This window comes from Rana temporaria, chromosome 7 (assembly GCF_905171775.1).
Source record: "Rana temporaria chromosome 7, aRanTem1.1, whole genome shotgun sequence".
Classification (NCBI taxonomy): domain Eukaryota; kingdom Metazoa; phylum Chordata; class Amphibia; order Anura; family Ranidae; genus Rana; species Rana temporaria.
The window spans coordinates 168,744,442-168,764,924 of record NC_053495.1 but is presented as its reverse complement, the minus strand read 5'-3'; the positions used below and the strand labels follow the sequence as shown (position 1 = coordinate 168,764,924).

Here is a 20,483-nt window from a genome sequence, read left to right as displayed (position 1 = left end):
TCGTGACGCACTGTATACGACCGTCGGAAGGCTGTTAATCAAATAGGAACGCCCAGTCCCGAAGACCATACCCGGAAGCGAAGGGAGAACATCTGTCTCAAAAAAGGTAAGTACTGCATTGATTTTAATCAAAACACCCGATTCTGCTTCCCGTAATTAGGCCCAATCTACTGTTAAAAATGTTTTTTCGGGTGAACTCCCGCTTTAGGATTTGTTTTACCCTTAGGCCCCTTTCACACGTTCAGATCCGTTTTTTCAGGCGGATCTGAATGGGCGCTCCATGTACCTATATGAAGCGCCGGATGTCAGCGGTGACATGCCCGCTGACACCCAATCAGCCCCATTCCAATCCGCTCAGCTAAAATGTGACAGATGCAAACCCTATTTTGCATCCGTCTGGCGGATCAGATCAAATGAAAACAGACGGTTTGTTTTCATCCAATCCCCCATAGAGAAGAGCAGAGATCTGACTGGTCCGTCTCGGCACAGTGTGCTGAGACAGACCTGTCATCTGCCGGCTCAGCGGGGATCAACAGAGTGATCCTTAGGGCCTTAGAAGTGGAGTGGTTAAGGTGTTCCCTGTGCTCCTTCATCCAGAGTGGGGGCACTCTAATACAGGTGGTGTGTTACTGGGCAGATCACCAGGTGAAAACAGAGTGGGGTGGAAGCCTAAAAAAGAAAACCAATGCAGCCACCACATTTAAGGTATAGTAAGCTGCTATATATTTGTTTTGGTTTTGGATTTAATACCGCTTTTTTTAATAATGGAATTACTTTTTACATCTCCATGTAATCCGTTTACGTTGGTGAATATTTTCAGCGAACTCAGAAACACATTTCAGAAAGAGACAGAGCTCAGTGTGAACAGCGAACGCACTGTAGCCTTCAGCATTCTTGATCTGTACCTCAGCAGAGATCTTTAAATAAGGCCCACAGCTATTTCCGTCCTCGTACACCTGGGCAGCACCAGAACGTCTTCTAATAGTTTTATAAATCATATTGACATTTCATTTTCTTTCAGGCAGACTAGACTTAAAGCTGCATTAAAAAATGAGAAACTAAAAAGGTTTTCGCCTCACCCAAAAGATGAGGAAGCTTTCTGTGAGGGGATTAATGACTCGGGCGGCCATTTTGGGGACAGATGCGCTATGTAAAAACAAATGTGCCATCGATGGCCAGTGACTGCAAAGCGTTTACCTCAGTTGGCGATGTGTTAACGAACCATAATTACAGATTTTCCACTGAGACTTGCAAGTTGTACAGCAGATGCAGACAAATGATTTGTGGTAAATGGCAGAATGTTCAAACAAATCTACTCTGTGTTAATAATCTGTTCTGCAAAAGTTTTTCAACGTGGCTGTAAACTCATACGGTCCCCATGGAAACTAGGAGCATTAAGGCCAAGAACAAAATCAGACTTCACTTGTTTATAGCGTGTCTCAATATCTAGCGTCATGTCCTTGGGAAAGCTTTAGTAAATATAATGCAGGAAAATGGAGCGTGGAAAAGGGGATAAAAAATGGGTGCATGCTGCCGCCCCAAAATTCTCCCCTCACAACAGCTCTCTGTGTATACTCGGTTACCAGACACCACCGCTATGGCTGTCTAGTGAAGCCAAAATGCATCTACTGTACCATAAATAGGTAAATTAGATACGTATTCAGAAAAATTACTATACATGTAAAAATTATGTTTTTTCTGACAGAATTACATCCCGTATATAGACAAGGAATGCTACTCTATATTGTCCATAAACACACATTAAGGCCTTGTTCACACAGGGCGTACTACAGCCTATGCAAAGGCCTTGTTCACCCGCACAGGAAGGCACAGGTGCATCCCCATGCTGGCAGTCCCACTGATGCACCAATTAGGACGCAGCAGTTGCTCGAACATAACCACGGCTCTCAATTTGGCATCCGTGCAGGTGCATGGCCACAAAAGACTGTCCGAGTTCGAGGTCACCCGGGCACCCGCCCCCGTCAAACCGATGTATGGTCTTGACCATCGTCCTGCAGCTCAGTTTCAGGGTCTTCTCAGCTCAGCTATAGGCGCCAATTATGCTGTACTTCTTGGGGTCAAACGTAATAATGCCACTCCCTTGCCGGAGAGCGGAGTATCGGTGTTCACTCAAAGTGAACTGTTCAACTGTTTTAACCACTTAAGGACCCCCTCACGCCGATATATACGTCGGCAGAATGGCACGGCTGGGCACATCCACGTACCTGTAAGTGGCCCTTTAAGGCCAGCCGTGGGGTCGCCGATGGAGTCCCGCGATCGGTCCCCAGAGCTGAAGAACGGGGAGAGCTGTGTGTAAACACAGCTTCCCCGTTCTTCACTGTGGCGTCGTCATTGATCGTGTGTTCCCTTATATAGGGAAACACAATCAATGACTTCACACCTACAGCCACACCCCCCCTACAGTTAGAAACACAGATGAGGTCACACTTAACCCCTTCAGCGCCCCCTTGTGGTTAACTCCCAAACTGCAATTGTCATTTTCACAGTAAACCATGTATTTTTAATGCATTTTTTGCTGTGAAAATTACAATGGTCCCAAAAATGTGTCAAAATTGTCTGAAGTGTCCGCCATAATGTCGTAGTCACAAAAAAAAAAATAGCTGATCGCTGCCATTAGTAGTAAAAAAAAAAAAAAAATGCAATAAAACTATCCCCTATTTCGTAAACGCTATAAATTTTGCGCAAACCAATCGATAGACGCTTATTGCGATTTTTTTTTAACAAAAATAGGTAGAAGAATACGTATCGGCCTAAACTGAGAAAAACATTTTTTTGATATATTTTGGGGGGATATTTATTATAGCAAAAAGTTAAAAATATTGAATTTTTTTCAAAATTGTCGCTCTATTTTTGTTTATAGCGCAAAAAATAAAAACCGCAGAGGTGATCAAATTCCACCAAAAGAAAGCTCTATTTGTGAGGAACAAAAGGACGCCAATTTTGTTTGGGAGCCACATCGCACGACCGCGCAATTGTCAGTTAAAGCAACGCAGTACCGAATCTCAAAAACTGGCCAGGTCCTTTAGCTGCCTAAAGGTCCAGGTCTTACATGGTTAAAGGAGTCTGCAAAGACAGAAATCTAGAAGCCATTTCTGGTTGGCCTTTCCTAATCCTGTATGCTTGCCGAATAAGTCAGTAACTAAAAACAAGCATGCAGCCAGTGAAGCATGAAAGCCTCACCTGCATGTTTGTTCCAGGTCAGTGACTCGCTGGTTAATGAAGCCAGGGGCAGGTTGCTGACCATTATAGGGATACTGGAGTTAATTTACTAAAGGCAAATAGACTGTGCATTTTGCAGGTACAGTTGCACTAAGTTACCCCAGAGCTCAGTGAATGTGGCAAAGCTTCACTTTGTAAATAATACTTAACCAGGTTCAAGAAAAAAAAAAAAAGCACGATGATTAGATGATAGAAATCTGCAGAGCTTACCACATTCAATAAGCTCTGAGGGAAATTAATGCAACTGCACTTGCAAAGTTCACAGTCTATTCGTCTTTAGTAAATCAACCCCATTGCCTTTTTACCTATTTAAGACCCGATTGTGCAAAATGACACGTCTCTTTAACTTCCCTCCCCCCCACAGTAGTTATACTGTCATCGGGTTGCATCCGGGTCCACACAGGTCACCCCTGATGACCTGTGCTGCGATTGGACACAGCATGAATTTGGCAGCCGATTTCAGCCAATCATTTTGAGCAGTTGTGGCCAATCGCACACAGACTTCTGCACAGCAGGGAGAAAAAAAACATCAGTTGGCAAAGAAAAAGCTGCACACATTACACTTTGTTAGACACATAGTTAAAGTGGTTTTAAAGGCAGAAGGTTTTTTTTATCTTAATGCATTCTATGCATCAAGATAAAAAAAAACTTCAATGTGCAGCAGCCCCACTCAGCCCCCCTAATACTTACCTGAGGCCCCTCTCTATTCAGCAATGTGCACGAGTGCCTTGGCCATCCAGGACTCTCCTTCTGATTGGCTGAGGCACAGCAGTGGCGCCATTGGCTCCCATTGTTGTCAAAGTCTGTTAGCCAATCAGGAAAGAGAGGGGACGGAGCCGAAACGTGGCTCTGTGTCTGAATGGACACAGAGCTGCAGCTCAGCTCAGGTGCCCACATAGCAAGGTGCTTTCTGTGGGGCACTCGGTCTAAGAGAGGGGCCAGGAGCACCATTGGGGGGACCTGAGTAGAGGGGGATCCAGGTTGCTCTGTGCAAATCCACTGCACAGGGCAGTTCATTATTCTCAAAAAAAAGAAAAAAAACACACCACTTTACAATCACTTTAAATGATACACCTTGAATGAAAATCATTTTGTTCACCTACAATACATTTTTTGGAGTTTGTCCCTTCATAAATTTGCAAAGTCTGAATCGGATCTCGAAAGTCGTATACACACTATACGAAAGTAGAACAATTGTTCCTTGTACTGAATTTTTCTTCCAATTTATAGTGTGCATCCCCTTAAGAAATGCCTGTGTCACATTGGTGGTCTGTTGAAGTAATACAGGTCCTTCTCAAAAAATTAGCATATTGTGATAAAGTTCATTATTTTCTGTAATGTACTGATAAACATTAGACTTTCATATATTTTAGATTCATTACACACAAGTAGTTCAAGCCTTTTATTGTTTTAATATTGATGATTTTGGCATACAGCTCATGAAAACCCAAAATTCATATCTCAAAAAATTAGCATATTTCATCCGACCAATAAAAGAAAAGTGTTTTTAATTAAAAAAAAAAGTCAACCTTTAAATAATTATGTTCAGTTATGCACTCAATACTTGGTCGGGAATCCTTTTGCAGAAATGACTGCTTCAATGCGGCGTGGCATGGAGGCAATCAGCCTGTGGCACTGCTGAGGTGTTATGGAGGCCCAGGATGTTTTGGTAGCGGCCTTAAGCTCATCCAGAGTGTTGGGTCTTGCTTCTCTCAACTTTCTCTTCCCAATATCCCACAGATTCTCTATGGGGTTCAGGTCAGGAGAGTTGGCAGGCCAATTGAGCACAGTAATACCATGGTCAGTAAACCATTTACCAGTGGTTTTGGCACTGTGAGCAGGTGCCAGGTCGTGCTGAAAAATGAAATCTTCATCTCCATAAAGATTTTCAGCAGATGGAAGCATGAAGTGCTCCAAAATCTCCTGATAGCTAGCTGCATTCACCCTGCCCTTGATAAAACACAGTGTACCAACACCAGCAGCTGACATGGCACCCCAGACCATCACTGACTGTGGGTACTTGACACTGGACTTCAGGCATTTTGGCATTTCCCTCTCCCCAGTCTTCCTCCAGACTCTGGCACCTTGATTACCGAATGACATGCAAAATTTGCTTTCATCTGAAAAAAGTACTTTGGACCACTGAGCAACAGTCCAGTGTTGCTTCTCTGTAGCCCAGGTCAGGCGCTTCTGCCGCTGTTTCTGGTTCAAAAGTGGCTTGACCTGGGGAATGCGGCACCTGTAGCCCATTTCCTGCACACGCCTGTACACGGTGGCTCTGGATGTTTCTACTCCAGACTAAGTCCACTGCTTCCGCAGGTCCCCCAAGGTCTGGAATCGGTCCTTCTCCACAATCTTCCTCAGGGTCCGGTCACCTCTTCTCGTTGTGCAGCGTTTTCTGCCACACTTTTTCCTTCCCACAGACTTCCCACTGAGGTGCCTTGATACAGCACTCTGGGAACAGCCTATTCGTTCAGAAATTTCTTTCTGTGTCTTACCCTCTTGCTTGATGGTGTCAATGATGGCCTTCTGGACAGCAGTCAGGTCGGCAGTCTTACCCATGATTGCGGTTTGGAGTAATGAACCAGGCTGGGAGTTTTTAAAAGCCTCAGGAATCTTTTGCAGGTGTTTAGAGTTAATTAGTTGATTCAGATGATTAGGTTAAGAGCTTGTTTAGAGAACCTTTTCATGATATGCTAATTTTTTGAGATAGGAATTTTGGGTTTTCATGAGCTGTATGCCAAAATCATCAATATTAAAACAATAAAAGGCTTGAACTACTTCAGTTGTGTGTAATGAATCTAAAATATATGAAAGTGTAATGTTTATCAGTACATTACAAAAAATAATGAAATTTATCACAATATGCTAATTTTTTGAGAAGGACCTGTAAATACCCCCCTGTCATTGGTCATTAAGAGTGCTAAATGTCACAAAGCACTGCAATACCCAATATGCAAAAAAAGTGACCAAATGTGCTTAAGCCCAGAAAAACGAATGTGCACAAATCAACACATCACAGAAAAATATATACTACAGCCCTATAAAAGCACAAGCACTGTTGTGTGAATTAACATTTAGGGATACAGGACAAAAATATAAAAAAAATAAAAAAATAAAAAGACGACGACTATCCTAAAAATCGAAGTGCCTGCTTTCATAACTCGTTCACTTATAAAAGGTAACAAAAAGCTGAGATGTAGAACATTTTAATTGCTCTTCCTCTATACCTATTATTGTCCTGCCTGTACAGCACAGGACCACGCGCGACTCTTTCATATTTCCAGAAAAGAGGAGTGAAGGTTTAACAAGCTCATTAGTTTTAATAAATAACATCCTAGGCTCTGAAATTTGCCAGCTAATTGCGCTGGCAAAATTATCAAAGCATTGAACAAAGTAGAATGATAGTCAAAGGGTACAGCACATTTCAACGACACCTTGTTTGACAGAACAACACCCCATAACTTTAAACTGCTAAAAAATAATAAAAAATAATAATCTCTAAACTTAAAGTGGTTCTAAAGGCTGAAGTTTTTTTTTTTTTTTACCTTCATTCATCCCATTCGCATTACAGCCCCTAAAACTCTGCCCCCCCCCCCCCCAATCATTTACATTGCAGCCCTGTCCCCCATTCACATTATTGCCCCCTAGCTCTGTCCCCCCAATTTTCATTGCAGCCCTGCCTCCTATTCACATTACAGTCCCCCCACCCCAGCTCTGTCCCCCCAATTTACATTGCAGCCCCTGCAGCTAAGCCCCTCTATTCACATTACCACCCCCTATCTCGGTCTCCCCCTCACTTATCAATGCAGTCCCCCGAGCTGTCTCCGCACAATTTACATTACAGCCCCTGCAGCTCTGCCCCCCCCCATTCACACTACAGAGCCCTTGAAGCCTTGTCTCTTCACTCTCCAGGTTATTGGGTGCTGGGACCGCCCTGCATCCTAACAACCAGTCACCGGCTGGTTAACTTCAAGCGTTTACTCCTGTAGCTCCTGCACCTGCCCTGCATCCTTAGTAGCTTTGCCGACTTGTGATCTAGCCTGCCTCTCTGCTTGGCTGTGATACTCTCAACAGTGACGGCGGCAAAGACAAAAAAAAGGTCTCTAAATGGCGGGACTTCGGCAGGGGGGATGGAACAGCGACGCAGGCCGGACATTGACCACGGGCCACCATTTAGGGATGCATGATGTAGTGTATACAGGTGAATTATACCTTTTTTTCCAGCACACATGGGGCTTTCATTTGGTGGTAAATGATAATGGATAGCTCCAGATTTTTTTTTTATTAGCAAAGGAAAATTGTCACAAAACAGTTAAAAAAAAAAAATAATAATAAAGATTTAGCTGTACATTTCTTGTTATTATCATAACCTACCACTAAGTAACAACCTAAAATAAAATAAATTCTCCAGCTCCTAACAATCGCAGCTATACCACCTATGTGTATGTTATTTGCTGTTTGAACCCGTAGTAGGGCCTAGAAACAATAGTGTGCACTTTACTTTTCTTTTATCTTACCCCGACACCGATGCGGACATTGATATCCTTTTAAAAACAATTTTTAAAATTGGTAAGTCCACCTTTTGTAACACGTTACATCCATTTTCAGGGTGTAAGATGTTACAAACAGACCGGCCTCCGCACTTCCCTGATCTGACAGCTAGCAGGGATCTGCTCCCCCCCTCTAGGTGTCACAATTGGGGTTGTCCCGATACCACTTTTTTAGGACCGAGTACAAGTTACGATACTTTTTTTCATGTACTCGCCGATACTGATTCTTTTTTTAATGCCATGTGACAGATTGACTGATGGGCACTGATAGGTGGCACTGACTGATAGGTGGCACTGACTGATGGGCACTGATAGGCGGCACTTATGGGCACTGATGGCACAGACAAGTGGCTGGCACTGATAGGCAGCAGTTATGGGCAGCAGTTATGAGCACTGATAGGTGTCTGGCACTGTTAGATGGCACTGATAGGCAGCAGTTATGGGCACTGATTGCACTGACAGGTGGCTGGCGCTTATGGGCAGGCACTGAAATGCAGCAATAAATTACATGAGGAAATGCTATGCTGCAGCTCCCACCTCGGTACACCCTGCACTCGACATCAGTAAGTATCAGCAAACATCTTGTTATACCCAGCCCGAACTACATGGGCTGGGTGTAACAAGATGTCAGCTGCTGGCTTACTGTGGCCAGATGCAGGGTGTGCCAAGATAACGGCGAACGCTCCACCCACTGAGGCTGCCCGCCTACTCCGCCTGACGCCAGACCCACCCACTGAATCCGTCTGCCCGCTCCGCCCACTGAGGCGGCCCACTCCGCCTACTGACGGCGCCCACCCTCTCTGCCTAGAGTCCACTCGCCGCCGATCAAGTATCGGGTCAGTCATCGGGAGCATTTGTGCAATTACTCGCACAAATGCTCAGTATCGGTTCAGATACCGATACTAGTATCGTCACAAAAAAAAAAAAAAGGAAAAACGTGGCTGAGTGGGACTCATTCCCACTGTCCTGTATAAAGAAAACTACAAAGTGCAGCAGCCTTTGTGGCTGTCAGCTTGTAGTTTCAATGACCTACCACGATACTGTGAGATTGTATCTGCTTGCCTGTACATCCGCTGGAGACCTGCATTGCACCAGTGATCTGTTGATCACTAGTGTAATGCTTTACATGCTCCAAAAAATAATAATAATTTTCCCTAAAATAACCTGACCTTTGAGCCCAGGTTTGGAATATGACCCGGACAACGGCCAAGATCAAACCCAGATCTAGCTATTGATTTCTTTATACGCACACTTTTGTCAGTTTACATTTTTTTTTTCTAGTAAGGAGAAAGATACAGTAGGTCTTTCTCTCCATTCAGAGGAAAAAAAATAAACACAGGGGTGGGCTGTACAGTGACTGATCACTCTTAATAGCCAATCAGAGGCTATCACAATGATCATGTGATAGAGGAACCCAAGCCTCGCGGTTTTCACTCATTAGTACGAGACATAATATGATTAATAATAATCATAATAATAATACATTTTATTTATAATGCCCTTTTCATCAAAAGATCTCAAAGGACTACAGATCAGAATCTCTCGGAGAGCCCTGTCTGTGCCAAGAGTGCACTGTGCCGCGTGCCCCCAGCACAAACACATATATATGTATATGCCTTCTCACGGGAGAATACCCACTATAGTGAGATCGCAATTTTATGTTCAGTCATCAGAAAAGTGTTAAAAAGGGGCGGCAATGTATGTTCTGTAATAAAATCGCATAGCACAGCTGTCATCCTGTAGAAAAGGTGTAGTTAGATAGACAGGACAGCTACAGTAGTAGCATTTACAGCAAAAAATGAATTTGTATTTAGGCAGACACAAATAGAAGTTACAGCAGAACTATTCTTTTCAGCCAAGGAAGCTGCCATCTTGGCCTCTGTTTAATCTTCAGCTGCCATTATGCTGCACATGTGATCAGTAATGACACCAGCTTCACAGGCTGGTTCCCTACTGCGCGTGCACAAGTCGCGCTGCACGTTCTGAGTGGTCCCTGCTGTCTTCTGGAACCTGTGCATCTACCGGAAGACAACAGGGGGGAGGGACCGAGGAGGGGCCGGACATGTCGTAGATCGCCAGAAGTGGGAGAAAATACCTGTATTAGACAGGTATCTGCTTCCCCCTCCTACCGGAAAGGAGGGGGGAATCCGGACAGCGGAAGTTCCATTTTTGGGTGAAACTCCGCTTTAAATGGTCATTTCGGCACGCAAGCCATTGCATCTCAACATTTTTGATTTTGCCTATAGTTTTTAGGGCTTCTTCACATATGCAGCAGCCCTTGATGTCCTTCTGAAAACCTAACCACAGTGGGTCCCTTTTCAGAGGCATTGGATAGGCTGGGAGGAGGCAAATAAAAGGGTGAATGTATTTTTCCAGTAACGAACAGATAAAATAGTTTGCATCCATGTAAAAAGGATACATCAGTTATAGGTGTACGTGCTTACATTTCCACATTAAAGCGATATAAAAGCCTTGTTTTAAAAAAATTCTAATAAAAATAACAAACATGTTATAATTACCTGCTCTGTGCAATGGTTTTGCAAAGAGCAGCCCAGGTCCTCTTCTCGGTTCCCACGCCGGTGTTCCCGTCGAGAAGTGCCCCCTATCGAAAAGTGCCCGTGCATGCGTAGGACGGAGACGCACTCCAGCTGAGTTGCCGATCAGTTGGAGTGACGTGAAAAGGGCGCAAGCGCACATCGTAGGAGATTTCTCGATGGGAGATACCATTTCACGGGCACAATTAAAACCTATACAAACAGTGGCGGGGGGGGGGGGGGGGGCTTTGGGGGATGGGCGACTAGTTCTCACATTGTGCATTGCTGTTGCGGGGCAGATTTACAGTGTGCTGATGGTACGGTTTCCCCGCTGTTTGTATAGGTTTCAAATGTGGCTGTGAAATGGTATCTCCCATCAAAAGCTACCTCCTACGATGTGCGCATGCGCCATGGGTTATGTCAGCCTAGCTGATAGGCGATTCAGCAGTTGTGCCATGATGTACAGTGCAGTTCGTTCCGGGCACCATTCGATGGGAGGGGGCACTTCTCGACAGAACACTGGCGCTCCTGGCCCCTCCCTTCTACCGGGTGGCTCCTCCCTTCTGCTGGGTGGCCCCACAGCCAACAGCTTGCTCTGGGGGGCACCCAAGCAGGCATGTTCCCGAGCAGCAGCTCTGTGTGTCCATTTACACACGGCTCTGTCTCCCGATTGCCTCAGTGGCTGTGATTGACGGCAGTGGGAGCCAATGGCTCCCGTTGCTGCCAAAAGCCAACCAGAAGTGCTATTCCATGGAGAGGCAAGGCTCTTGTGGACATTGCTCGATCGAGATGAGGCTCAGGTAAGTATTAGGGGGCTGCTGCAATTAAGAATGCAAGTAAAAAAAGCTTCAAAGAAGAAGGGACAAGATGCGCCAATCTAAGTGCAATAAGCCCAAATTTAATGGAGAATACAAATAAAATAAATATACATGTGCAATGCCTACTCACAAACAGAGGTAGATAGTAGGCACAGAACCGGAATGGAGAGATGCAGATGATCGGTGATAAGATGCGCGCCTGGAGTCATTCGGTGATCTCGACTAGCGGGTGTCCAAATCGCGGGCAGCAGCAGGCTGATGATATTCGATGTCCGGGGATAGGAACACCGGAAAGGCCACAGAGATTCGGCGTGCGCTTCACCGTGGAGCGCAGCGTCCCGCCGTCGCACCGGAAGTGACGTGGGAATCCAGGCCAGCCAATGGGATTACGCGTTTCACAGCGTTAGCTGTTTCTTCAGATCCATGCTCGTGATCAACTTATCTGTACAAGCTGGAAGGTGGGAAATCATTGGGACCTTGATGGCTGCCTTGACCCTCCCTCTCCCAGTATGTGTGCTGCTGTTTTAGGGAATGTAATTTGCTCTTTTTAGATTCATCACCTTTAAAATGTAGAAGAAATTCCAAAAATATATTCCCAATTGTTTTATCTAGAAAGCATACGCCATACGTTCCTGATGTATTAATAAAGTATTAATAAGTGTTTATTTCAGAACCAATGACAATCCCTGCTGAACAGAGACAAGTGAGAGGGAAATCTAATTGTGCAGGTGTGATAAACAATGTATTAGTCAGAGTGTGCTGCAGGGGAGGTTAGTACTCAGTTAACATCTAATCAAAAGACAAAGTGAAAGAACGGCGAACATGCTTCAATATATGATTTCATTTCACACGCCGCAGGCTCAGTCTCACAGTGATTAACAAAGACGTTTTGTAATGTTGTGTTAATTCACTTCCCAAATAAAATACCTACCATACTCTGAATGCAGAATCTGAGGAAAAAGGAAGAAATCAGCCATACTGCTGGTTTTTACGTAAAGCAGAATTCCACCTTCCTGGTGAATATAACACTTACCACGAGTCAGACAGGAATCGTATTTGTAAAACTAGACTGTTGCTTTATGTGTATATAAAGTCAAAAAAATGTTTTTTTTGGTGAATAATTCTGTGATTTTTGCGGTCCTTACCTTACTAGGCTAGGTTACAGTGGGGCAAAAAAGTATTTAGTCAGCCACCAATTGTGCAAGTTCTCCCGCTTAAAAAGATGAGAGGCCTGTAATTGTCACCATAGGTATATCTCAACTATGAGAGGCAAAATGTGGAAACAAATCCAGACAATCACATTGGGCCGGATTCAGATACTTTGCAGTATCTGCCGGCACGGCGTAGCAATTGTCAGATACGGTAAGCCGCCGTAACTTAGGGCACAAGCTCCGTATGCAGAAAGAACTTGCGCCCTTAGTTACAGCGGCGTAACGTATGTGTGGTGGCGTAAGCCTGCCTAATTCAAATGGGGATGATGCGGGCGTGTTTTATGTTAATTCACAGTGACCCCACGTATTTGACGTATTTTACGAACGGCGAATGCGCTGTTAGTGAAAAAATCCCAGTGCGCATGCTCGAAATTACGCCGCAAGTCGTCATTGCTTTAGACGTGAACGTAACTTACGTACAGCCCTATTTGCGAACGACTTACGTAAACGACGTCAAATTTTCAAAACTCGGCGCGGGAACGACGTCCATACTTAACATTAGCTACGCCTCATATAGCAAGGGTAACTTTAAGCCTTACGTAAACGACGTAAAAAAATGCGCCGGCCGGATGTACGTTTCCGAATCGACGTAAATACCTAATTAGCATATTCCTCGCATAACTATACGGAAGCGCCACCTATCGGGCAGCGTAAATATGCAGCCTAAGATACGACGGTGTAAGACACTTACACCGGTCGGTTCTTAGGGAAATCTATGCGTAACTGATTCTCTGAATCAGTCGCATAGATACGACGGCCCGCACTCAAAGATACGACGGCGTATCCGGAGATACGCCATCGTATCTCGTTTCTGAATCCGGGCCAGTGTCTGATTTGGAAAGAATTTATTTGCAAATTATGGTGGAAAATAAGTATTTGGTCAATATCAAAAGTTCATCTCAATACTTTGTTATATATATATTTGTTGGCAATGAAAGAGGTCAAAGTTTTCACAAGGTTGTCACACACTGTTCCTATTCCTCCATGAAGATCTCCTCTAGAGCAGTGATGTTTTGGGGCTGTCGCTGGGCAACACAGACTTTCAACTCCCTCCAAAGGTTTTCTATGGGGTCGAGATCTGGAGACTGCCTAGGCCACTCCAGGACCTTGAAATGCTTCTTACGAAGCCACTCCTTCGTTGCCCGGGCCGTGTGTTTGGGATCATTGTCATGCTGAAAGACCCAGCCACGTTTCATCTTCTGATGATTGCTGATGGGAGGAGGTTTGCACTCAAAATCTCATGATACATGGCCCCATTCATTCTTTCATGTACACGGATCAGACGTCCTGTTGTCTTTGCAGACCCAAAGCATGATGTTGCCACCCCCATGCTTCACAGTAGGTATGGTGTTCTTTGGTTGCAACTCGGCATTCTCTCTCCTCCAAACACGACGAGTTGTGTTTTTACAAAACCATTCTACTTTGGTTTCATCTGACCATATGGCATTCTCCCAATCCTCTTCTGGATCATCCAAATGCTCTCTAGCAAACCTCAGACGGGCCCGAACATGTACTGGCTTAAGAAGGGGGACACGTCTGGCACTGCAGGATCTGAGTCCCTGGCGGCGTAGTGTGTTACTGATGGTAGCCTTTGTTACGTTGGTCCCAGCTCTCTGCAGGTCTTTCACCAAGTCCCCCCGTGTGGTTCTGGGATTTTTGTTCACCGTTTTTGTGATCATTTTGACCCCACGGGGTGAGATCTTGTGTGGAGCCCCAGATCGAGGGAGATTATCAGTGGTCTTGTATGTCTTCCATTTTCTAATTATTGCACCCACAGTTGATTTCTTCACACCAAGCTGCTTGCCTATTGAAGATTCAGTCTTCCCAGCCTGGTGCAGGTCTACAATTTTGTTTCTGGTGTCCTTCAACAGCTCTTTGGTCTTCACCATAGTGGAGTTTGGAGTGTGACTGTTTGAGGTTGTGGACAGGTGTCTTTTATACTGATAACAAGTTCAAACAGGTGCCATTAATACAGGTAATGAGTGGAGGACAAAGGAGTCCATTAAAGAAGATACATGTCTGTAAGAGCCAGAAATCTTGCTGGTTTGTAGAGGACCAAATACTTATTTTCCACCATAATTTGCAAATAAATTCTTTCCAAATAAGACAATGTGATTGTCTGGATTTGTTTCCACATTTTGTCTCTCATAGTTGCGGTATACCTATGATGACAATTACAGGCCTCTCATCTTTAACTTGCACAATTGGTGGCTGACTAAATACTTTTTTGCCCCACTGTTCATAGCTAGACCTATTTCATCTGAAGTGTTTTTCAGGTGCATTAGCGCAAAAAAAAAGGGCCTGTAAAGCGCCTGAAACAAGTCTCATCTGCAATCCTAGTGTGAAAGTCCGAGTACTTTCACACTAGGGCGCTGCGCTGGCAGGACGTCAAAAAAATCCTGCAAGCAGCTTCTTTGAGGTGCTTTAGGAGCAGTGAATACACCACTCCAAAAGTGCCCCTTCCCATTGAAATCAATGGGCAGCGCCACCAAAGCATCTGCAAAGTGCCTGCAAAGTGCCTGCAAAGCACCTGAGCGCTTTTAACTCTTTATTCGGCCTCTAGCAGGGGTTAAAAGCGCCCTGGTAGCGCCCGAAAAATGCTGGTAAAGCGCTGCTAGTTTTAGCGGCGCTTTACTGAAGTTTTTCGGGCACTGGCAGTGCCACCTGAGGAACCTTACACCTGAAGATGGCATCAGATGAAGCCGAAAATGTTCACCAGGTAAACTTAAAGGAGATGCAAAGGTAAAAAAATTTTTCCCTAAATAGCTTCCTTTACCTTAGTGCAGTCCTCCTTCACTCACTTGCTTTTAAATGTCCTTATTTCTTCTGAGTAATCCTCACTTCCTGTTCTTCTGTCTGTAACTACACACCATAATGCAAGACTTTCTCCCTGGTGTGGAGAAAGCCTCTTGAGGGGGGAGGGGGCTAGCAGCAGTGTCAGGACACCCACTAACACACAGCTCCTTTCTCTATCTGCAAAGTAGAGAGTGTCCTGACACTCCTGCTTGCCCCCTCCCCCCTCAAGAGGCTTTCTCTACACCAACTACTCTTTTGGATGGCTCTGGATTCCATTTCTGCACGAGATGCAATGCGTGCAGAATTACCAGGAGACCAGGGGACCCAAGAGGATTTTAAAATAAAACCATTTATCACATGTGATTCAGATCATGTGACATATGTGTTGGAGTGTCCCTGTTCCCTTTAGTACATAGGACGGACTACAAGGAAACTGAAAATTAGGATAAATGAACACCTTAGAAACATAAGGAAAAGTTTCCCTAATCACAGTGTCTCGAGGCATTTCAAACAGTACCATAATAGTGATCCCTCACTTTGCCATTTCTATGGAATTGATCGGATCTTTAAACATTGGAGGGGAACACATATGAAGAAAGAAGTTTCTAAAAATGAAACCAAGTGGTTGTATAAACTTCAAACGATGCAGCCCCTTGGTATGAACATTGAGTTAGATCTCAATTGTTTCCCCTCCAATGATTACGATTTATTATGTTAGCTTTTTTGGGAATACTCTCCTTTCAATTTTTTTATTAGAATTTTTTATTAGAATTTATTTGTTTTTATTAGTATACTTTTTTTTTTTTTTTTCACTAACATCATATACAATAGAATTTATCTTCTACATTATGGGTTAGTTTGTCCATCTATGGATAGGTTCGTCCTTTGGGTTGGAAACAACAGGGCAGTTGTTTTTTTGGACCTATACCCATGGATGAGAACTGCCTCTGCCTTGAGTTAAAAAAAAATCCCATGCTGCGGCGTAGGAGATTGATATTGCTTCCCTAATGATCTGGGCCATTCAACATCTAGATCATGTATGGGATGCTTATGGTTGTTTATGTTAATGGATATGGGTATGGGTATGGGTATAGCTTAATAGGCAATCATCTTCTGTTCTATTGGGGATTGTTGCAGTTTTTTATTAATTTAAGGTTTCCCAATATTTCTATTTTAAATGCCATTTATTTTTTCAAAATGAAGTATGTGCGCTTTATTATAGGCTTTTGTTTTAATTTACTATGTCTAGTAATGCTTGGTTGCTATATTGTTATCCATTGGAAATACCAAAAACCGGCACTGCGGCTGCGTGACCCCAAGTGACCAGGTACGCTTCCTGAGGACGTTATTACGAAACGTACGTCGAGGCGGTACCTGGTCACGCTACGTACGTCATTTCTGGCCCTGCTGGTTGTTGGTTTCTGGGAGGTGGAACGCACGCCACTGACGGAGGCGGTGGGAGCACGGCGGATCCCCGTACTATCGGTCTAAGAGCCAGCAGCCCCAGTGCCGGGATAGGAACTTCTAAATGTAAGTAGCCATTTGGCTATTTTTTATATCTGCTCTTTTTTTAATAAAACGGAATTATACTTTAGATGCTTTTCATTATTATTTTATATCCGGCCGAGACCTATGAGGAGGAAGTTGTACATTATCTCCATATACAGCAAATGTGAGCAGGCACTATCCTGCACAAGCCTTTATTGACTTTATTTTTGGGTAAAGAAGTCAATGTGTTCTGGTAAGCAGACTACATATCCAGCCACTTTGGGTGTTTATCACAGTTTGGTTAAGGATCACATTTCTAGAAGTGAATCACAGCAAGCACGGAATGGATGTTTGGATTTTTTTAATAGACTTTGATTTATTATCCAGGATTGGGACTGATCACTATTTGAATAATCGCTTTTTACTTTATTTTTAAATTTTATGTTGTTCAATATTCAAGTGTACACATTGGTTTATTTGGTTAGGAATAGTGGCTCTAGGAGTGCAGTCTTTTGACTCTTATTACGGACATACAGACTACACGTGCATAATGGATATTTATGGACAGATGCAAAAATTACGGATTTTACAAACTGTTTAAATTTACTGAACGTTGGCAACCCTGGCTGGTACCAACCCAATTGTGGCAAGGAAACCATTTGTCAAGTGGAAAATCTCCTGGTGTGGAACTTGTGAAACTTGTATCAAGTCAAGTATCCCTTCCATATCCAATGACGAACCTTGCAAGAAGTAGACTTTCTAACTTTTACCGTTGTTGGAATTGCAGAGTCAGAAGTGCCCCTGTCTCTCAGAATCTGGACTTTAGCAGCCATACTGTTTAAAGCCAGTCCTTTTGAATAAGGATGGTAAATTGTTCCTTGAGACACAAAATCCAGACAATCTGGAAAAGCCACAAAACGCCTACCAGGAGTCTTATCAGGATGGAATACTGCATCTTCCCAGGCCAATCCAGAGCAATAAATATGACCAAAATGCCCTATATCTCAATTTTCCTGCATCAGTTAGCAATCAGCACCAGAGTGGTTCATAGGGTGTGAGCTGAGGGCACTCAGTACAGTAGAACTGCCTCCCCCTGTATCTAGAATCAAACCATGTGGCGGTTAGGCAACATAAAGCTTAGGGTACAAAGCAAGGCCTCAGGTAGTCACAAGAAAAGATGGTAGCACATAAGTGTTGAATGGCAGGTGGTGACCAATGTAGACAGGCAGCGGGAAAGGAACAAAGACCACAGAATTTCACGTGGCGCAAATCAGGAGCAGAAGCTGTGAGATGCTTCTTTGAATGACCAGAAAAAATGTAGAGTATGAATGAGGGACTCTTCCCAGCAATGCCATCATTGTTTATTACCCAAATGTTCTACACTTCTGCAGTAGAAACTGATGGAAAGCTGCTATTGTAAAGATGCCTGGTGCTCCAAACAAATTACATAACTCCTGGTGTTCAGCCCAAGTGTCCTACTCAAAGAGTGAATCTTAGGAGACAGGGCAAATACCGGGGCAATGAAAAGGGCTGTAGACCTGACAAGCGCTTTGTGGCAAACTTATTTCCAGGTACCATATGTGTAATCTAGTGCACAAAGGTTACATTTAGGCTAGCTGCACAACATCCAGTCCAGCTGGGTACGGGTGCAGCTCTCCAAAAGCCAATCAGAGAATGTACACACTGAACAGCGGAAATCTAAGACAAAATCTAGAAAAAAAAAAAAAAAATCGAAGCCACTTAGGGTGGATACTTTTCTGCAGAGCTCAATAAAACGTGTCCCTCTTACTAGGACACGAGCAAAAAACTGAAGCATGTTGGTAGTAGGTGAGATTGTACATGGCTTCCCTACAGGTTTTTGTTTGCCAGTATTCAATAATCCTGTAAGAGGCAGTGTAACTTGAAGGTGAAAAATTCTGTGTCCCTTAAATTGAGGAGATGGAAATTATGGTTACAGTAAGGCCCCTTTCAGATGTGCCGACCATATGTCCGCATTTTCATCCATCCGTTGCGGATGAAAACGGGACATACATTGGTCCCTATGTGATTGCGGGTGTCAGCGGATGACCATCCGCTGACACCCGTAATCACCCGCCTCCGCAAAATCGAACGGAAAAAAAAATCCTATTTTTCTTCCGTCTGGCGGATGTAATGAACACGGACATACGGTCCGTGTTCATCCGATCCCCCCATAGGGGAGAGCGGAGAAAAGACAGGGCAGTCCCTGCACAGTGTGCAGGGACCGCCCTGTCAGCCGACGGCTCAGCGGGGATTTTACGCAGGATCCCCGCTGAGTTTGACGGACACACCACACAGAGGCGGATCATTACTGATCCCCTATGGGGCGGATCATTACTGATCCGCCCCGTGTGAAAGGGCCCTTATTCAGCTAAATTGTTAGTTTATTTAACTACATGTCACCTACATGCATAGTCACCTCCCCCACCCCCCTTCCACAAACTGGTCTAAGATGCTGCAACACATCTGGCACTTCTGAATACAAGAGAAGCATAATGCAGTGTTCAGGCATAACGCCCAACCGCCAGGCATGTGAGGATTACATCAACCATGTAAACTGTGCTGAGACGAACATATAGGTGTTCATCGCTAACCTCCTCCTCCTGAAAATGCTAGTGGCTTGGCTCTCATTCTTCACTGCTTCCTGACCAAGAACAAGCAGGCACCAAGTGAAGTCAGATCTCTAGATTTGCATTCTTGTTCTAGGTCGCGATTTAGAAAAAATAAAATAAAAACAATGAGATCAGCATTTTCAGGAGACAAGGTCAGCGATGGCAGGCTTTGTTGCCTTTAACCATGACAGTTTGGTAACACAGTCGCATAGCTCAATCACCCTGAGCTTCAAAACACTGCTATAAAGCAATTGGCTCAATCCACAAACTACACCAACACACCAGAACAAGGATATTGACTTCCAAAAAAGTGCTGTTATTTTCTGCTGAGCCCAATGACATTTGAATATTACAGTCACTTGGGTAAAATGGAGAACCTTGTGTTAAAGCTTTGTGAATTGAGACCTATAAAATGTGATATTAATATAAAACCAACTGACCATTTGATAAGCAGCTGACCCCAACATCCCAATATCTTCTCTGGACATTCTTTGGAAACGTCACCGGAGCCACTCCAGAGTTCACTGTCACTTTCTGCAAAATAAGTTATTATGTTATATAGATATTATAATATATGTATTTATTAAAATGGTTCATGGTGACTCGTATTGTGATTTTACTTAAAGCGGAGTTCTGCCAAAAAAAAAAATTAAAAGTCAGTAGCTACAAATACTGCAGTTGCTGACTTTTAATACAGTGGAACCTTGGTTCACGAGTAACGCGGTTAACGAGCGTTTTGAAAGGACGAGCAACTTTTTTTTCAAAATCCTGACTCGGTTCGCAATTGTCGTCTTGCAAAACGAGCGGAATTCAAGCTAATGGGGTGTGCAGTACAGCATTTGGCCAGAGGTGCAAAGGCACTGGTGACACTCGGAATTGTTCGGAAATACTCAATTCCCGAGTGTTTACGAGCCTTTCCAATGGTTTCCAAGATCAGCCGCGCTGTCCCAGAGTATTTCCGAGGCTCTCCAGCACCTGGCCAAATGCAGTATTTCATGCCATAGAAGTCAATGTGGAACGAATGATCATCGTTTCCATTGACTTCTATGGGGAAACTCACTTTGATAGGCGAGTGCTTTGGATCCAAGGTTTCACTGTATATGGACACTTACCTGCCCTGGGCACCTGCGACGTCGACACCCGAAGCCGATCTGTCCCTCGGCTCTCGGATGAAGGCGCTGCCATCTTCGGTAAGGGAATCAGGAAGTGAAGC

At 44.1% G+C, this 20,483-nt stretch overlaps 1 protein-coding gene across 3 annotated transcripts in view; it reads right to left on the bottom strand.

Moving 5' to 3' along the window:
• The window catches only part of RABGAP1L (RAB GTPase activating protein 1 like), a 471,992-nt gene that overhangs the window by 348,177 nt on the left and 103,332 nt on the right, over positions 1–20,483 (bottom strand). For all 3 annotated transcript variants that reach the window (XM_040360398.1, XM_040360397.1, XM_040360396.1), the window contains exon 12: positions 19,711–19,804. In XM_040360398.1, the coding sequence (XP_040216332.1) occupies positions 19,711–19,804 (94 nt within the window). The remainder of the gene's footprint in view (positions 1–19,710; positions 19,805–20,483) is intronic.